Raw genomic sequence first — 5,070 nt, forward strand, 5'->3', positions numbered from 1 at the left:
ATTTCAGCACAAATAAAATATCACCATATCTTTGTGTTGTTTAAGAAGAAATTAAAAAAAAATTTGCTTCAAAAATAATTGATATAAAATGTGATTCTACCCAGTTGATAAAATAAAATGATGGGGTTGAAAGAAAACAATCAAAGGCCCCAACATCAGAAGCCAAATGAAATGGCATGAAAGGACTATCTGGATGCACCTGTGTGCATCTGGCTTGTGGAAAGAAGGAGGGAGTGATGGAGGAGCTGCCTGTATGGTTGTGAAGCAGATATACTAGGACCTCTGGACTCACCAAGGTAACCTCTTGTTCTACTGAGACTGCATTTGTTGGTGTTAGATGCCTTGGTCTCCCTGGTCCACTGTATGAAGCCAGGCATGACATGGGATTCCACCCTCTTGAAGGACCCCACTCCATTATGAGGATATGGGGCGTTGGGCCGATGTTATGCCCCCCCCAATAACTTGGCCTTAGAAACGCCATTCTGCAGGAATCAGAAAAACAGGAGTTCACAGCTGTGACTAACTAGCCAGCCGGCCTTGGAAGAAAGAGATAACTGTGGCCAGCCATCCGGCCTAAGATAGGGGATAATTGGGTCAGCGGCCTTGGGAGTAAGACAGTTGAGGATATTTTATGGCGGGCCCCTGGCCTTGAAGAACAAGCGGCTGGGCTGGAAAAACACCCACTATACGATGTACAAGGCCAAGTCAGCCACACATCAAACTTCTGATAATTAAAGAACGCGACCCCAAGTTCACCCTGGCCTTCTGTAAAACAGCCAATAGGGACCCTGTAACTATGCTTCTCGCTTCTGTAACCGCGCCTCTGCCCCTGAAATCCCATAAAAAGTCCCCTTTGCCCTCGGTAGGCGCGCAAGTCCTCCGAGAGACTTGGCCCCAGGTACCTGTGCATCTAATAAAACCTCTTGCTGTTTGCATCTGATCTGTGGTTTCGGTGTGTTCCTCGGGTTTGGGGTCTCTCCTGGAGGAAGATCTCCCCTGGGGGTCTTTCATTTGGTGGCCCGTACGGGGAATGAGACCCCTCCCTTGGACCACCGACCCACCATCAGGAGGTAAGCCGGCCGGCCTTGGTTTATGTCATCCCTGTCCTGTCTGAGTGTTGTCTGTTTGTCTGAGTGTTGAATGTTGTTTGTTTGTCTCCGCACCTGCGCCTGATAATCTGTCTGTGTCAGTGGATCTGAAAGGGGGGGCCAACGGGCCCGGACTTCGCCACTGGAACCCTGGAAGACGTTCCAAGGGAATCTGAAGTGCCCTCTGGGGCACGGTCTGAAGTGCCCTCTGGGGCACGGTCTGAAATGCCCTCTGGGGCACGGTCTGAAGACCCCTCTGGGGCACGGTTTAAAGTCCCCTCTGGGGCACGGTTTTTTGGGGCCACTCACGTATCCGAGGGATACGTTGTGTTGGTTGGAGAAGAGGGGGCTGGACCCTCGCAGTCTCCTTCTGAGGTTTTGCTTTCGGTTTGGAACCGAAGCCGCGCAGCGCGTGTTAGTCTTATTTGTATTGGTCTGTCGTTCCTTGTTTTCTGTTTAACCGTTCTCCTCCTAGAAACAGCCATGGGACAGACTGTCACCACCCCCTTGAGCCTCACGCTTAAACACTGGTCAGACGTAAAGACACGAGCCAACAACGAAGGAGTCGTAATTAAGAAGAAAAAATGGATCACTCTTTGCGAGGCCGATTGGGTTAGAATGGATGTAGGATGGCCTCGTCAGGGAACCTTTAACCTCAGTCTTATTTCACAGGTGGAGGGAAAAGTTTTTGCTTCCAGTCCCCATGGCCACCCGGACCAGGTCCCATACATTGCCATGGGGAGACTCCTGACAACAGAACCTCCCCCATGGGTTAAGCCGTTTCTCTTCCCCTCAGCCCCCCGGCAGCAGCAGCGCTCGCCGAATCCCGGGGCCGAGGAAGCCAGATCGGCAGATCCCTCCCACTCCCTGTTCCTCCCTAACCCCACACCAGCAAGTCTTTTCCTCTCCGCGCGGGCCGCCACTCCGGCGCAGGCGGGTGTGGGATATGGGAACGCGCAGGCGGGCACGCAGGCGGGTGTGGGATATGGGAACGCGCAGGCAGGCGCGCAGGCGAGCGTGGGATGTGGGAACGCGCAGGCGAACGCGCAGGCGGCTGCAGGTTGTGGTGCCGGCGCTCAGGCGGGGCCGGGGATGGGATCGGCGGGAGACTGCTCCCCGACCGGCGAAGGGCCACTACCGAGTGCACTTCCTCCACTGTGGCGGTGTGCTGGGACCGGCTCTGGGACGACTGGGGAGCCCTGATTTGAGGAAGGGGGCTCAGGAGGGACGGCGCCACTCGCGGGCGCCAAACCACTGCTCCCTCCCGCCCCTGCTTCCTCCTCCCTTTACCCTGTTCTCCCACGAAAGGATTCCCCTAAGGCTCCTGTCCTCCCCCCGACCCCAATTCACCTCTTATTGATCTCCTAACAGAGGACCCACCACCATACCCAGGGAATCGGGCACCGGAGGGACCGGTGGCCCTTGCAATGGCACCGGAGGGACCGACGGCCCCCACGGAGGCGCCTGAACAGCCTCTAAGGAGAGAGAGGGAAGATGAGACTCCGGCTCCCTCCCCAATTGCCGGTCGCCTACGAGGAAAGCGCGAAGAGCCAGCCAAGGAGTCCAGAGCCTTTCCCCTTAGGGAAGGTCCTAACCACCAGCTCCAATACTGGCCGTTCTCAGCCTCTGACCTCTACAACTGGAAACAACATAATCCTCCTTTCTCTAAGGACCCTGTTGCCTTGACTAACCTGATTGAATCCATTTTAGTGACCCACAAGCCCACGTGGGAAGATTGTCAGCAGTTACTGCAGACCCTCCTGACGGTGGAGGAAAAGCAACAGGTCTTCCTGGAGGCTCGGAAGCGGGTTCCAGGAGACGATGGAAGACCCACCCAATTGCCTAATATCATTGACGCACCCTTTCCCCTCACCCGCCCGAACTGGGACTTCGCGACCCCAGAAGGTAGGGAGCACCTACGTCTCTATCGCCAGTTGCTCTTGGCGGATCTCCGAGGGGCGGCTAGACGCCCTACCAATCTGGCCCAGGTTAGAAATGTAACCCAGGGAAAGGAGGAAACGCCGGCAGCGTTCTTGGAAAGGCTTAGAGAGGCATATAGAATGTATACCCCGTACGATCCAGAAGATCCAGGGCAGGCACCGGGTGTCATACTGTCTTTCATCTATCAGTCAAGTCCAGATATAAGGGCCAAGTTACAGAGACTAGAAGGATTGCATTCACTCAGTTTGTCAGATTTATTGAGAGAGGCAGAAAAAGTGTTTAATAAGAGAAAAACTCCCGAAGAGCGGAAAGAGAGATTATGGCAGAGGCAGGAAGAGAGAGATAAAAAGCGTCATAGGGAAATAACTAAAGTCCTGGCCACTGTAGTGTCTCAGGGACAGGTCAGCGAGGGAGTTAGGACGAGAGATCGGAGAAGGACACCGCTTGACAAAGACCAGTGTGCTTACTGTAAAGAGAGAGGACATTGGGCTCGTGACTGCCCAAAGAAGCCTCAAGGGTCTTGGAGACCTAAGCCAAGGGCCACGGACCTCCTCAATCTGGAGGATTAGGGAGGTCAAGGCCAGGAGCCCCCCCCCCCCTGAGCCTAGGATAACTCTCAAGATTGGGGGGCAGCCAGTGACCTTCCTGGTGGACACCGGGGCTCAACATTCAGTCCTGACCCACACCGGAGGCTCTCTCAGTGACCGCACAGCTTTGGTCCAGGGGGCCACAGGTAGCAGGAGGTATCGATGGACCACCGAGAGAAAGGTTCAGCTGGCATCTGGACAGGTAACCCACTCTTTTTTGCATATACCCGACTGCCCTCACCCATTATTGGGCCGAGACCTGTTGACTAAGCTCAAGGCTCAGATCTATTTTGATGATAAGGGGTCGACCATTACAGGACCCAAAGGGACCCCCCTACAAGTCCTAACCCTAAAACTGGAAGAGGAATACCGCCTGTTTGAATCTGAGCCCTCTAAAGGGCCACCACAAGAAATGCAGGACTGGCTGAGGGAATTTCCCTCGGCATGGGCAGAGACTGGCGGCTTGGGGCTGGCTCACGACCAACCCCCACTTGTTATTCAGTTAAAAGCCTCTGCCACTCCCGTTTCAATCAAACAGTATCCTATGTCCCGGGAAGCCCAAGAGGGCATTAAACCGCACATCCGGAAGCTTTTGGATCAGGGAGTACTTGTGCCCTGTCGATCACCTTGGAATACCCCCCTCTTGCCTGTAAAAAAACCTGGGACAGGGGATTACAGACCGGTTCAAGACCTGAGGGAGGTTAATAAACGGGTTGAAGACATACACCCCACGGTGCCAAACCCTTACAACCTCCTCAGCACTCTTCCACCAACCCACGTTTGGTATACGATACTGGACTTGAAGGATGCCTTCTTCTGTTTGAGATTGCACCCCCAGAGCCAACTGCTGTTCGCTTTTGAATGGAGAGACCCAGAGATGGGACTTTCAGGACAGTTGACCTGGACTCGGCTCCCCCAGGGGTTTAAAAACAGCCCGACTCTCTTTGATGAAGCCTTACACTCAGACTTAGCCGAATTCCGGGTTGAACACCCGGCCTTAATCTTGCTCCAATATGTGGACGACCTCCTCCTAGCAGCCAGAACCCAGGCTGAATGTCTGAGAGGCACTCGGGCCCTTTTGGCTAAACTGGGACAGAAGGGATATCGGGCTTCGGCTAAGAAGGCTCAGATTTGTCAAAACAAAGTCATTTACCTGGGTTATGCCCTAGAGGGAGGACAGAGATGGCTCACGAGAGCACGGAAGGAGGCCATACTCTCCATACCCCCTCCAAGGAACCCCCGCCAGGTGCGGGAGTTCCTAGGTACAGCCGGCTACTGCCGCCTCTGGATCCCAGGTTTTGCTGAGATGGCTGCCCCCCTGTATCCTCTCACCAAGCCTGGGACCATGTTCCACTGGGGAGAGGAGCAGCAACAGGCCTTTCAACGAATTAAGAACACCTTACTTGAGTCACCAGCCCTTGGCCTGCCAGATCTGACCAAGCCTTTTGAACTGT

General features: G+C 54.5%; 1 protein-coding gene across 1 annotated transcript; it reads left to right on the top strand.

The window, feature by feature from the left end:
* The first annotated feature begins 2,034 nt into the window (after window positions 1-2,034).
* Window positions 2,035-4,107, top strand: LOC102909434 (uncharacterized). The gene is given in 3 exon segments (XM_042263055.2): window positions 2,035-2,251; window positions 2,302-2,412; window positions 2,415-4,107. Coding segments are annotated over 3 exon segments (1,512 nt in total). The 3' UTR covers window positions 3,599-4,107.
* The last annotated feature ends 963 nt before the right edge of the window (window positions 4,108-5,070 follow it).

This window comes from Peromyscus maniculatus, chromosome 17 (assembly GCF_049852395.1).
Source record: "Peromyscus maniculatus bairdii isolate BWxNUB_F1_BW_parent chromosome 17, HU_Pman_BW_mat_3.1, whole genome shotgun sequence".
NCBI classification, from domain to species: domain Eukaryota; kingdom Metazoa; phylum Chordata; class Mammalia; order Rodentia; family Cricetidae; genus Peromyscus; species Peromyscus maniculatus.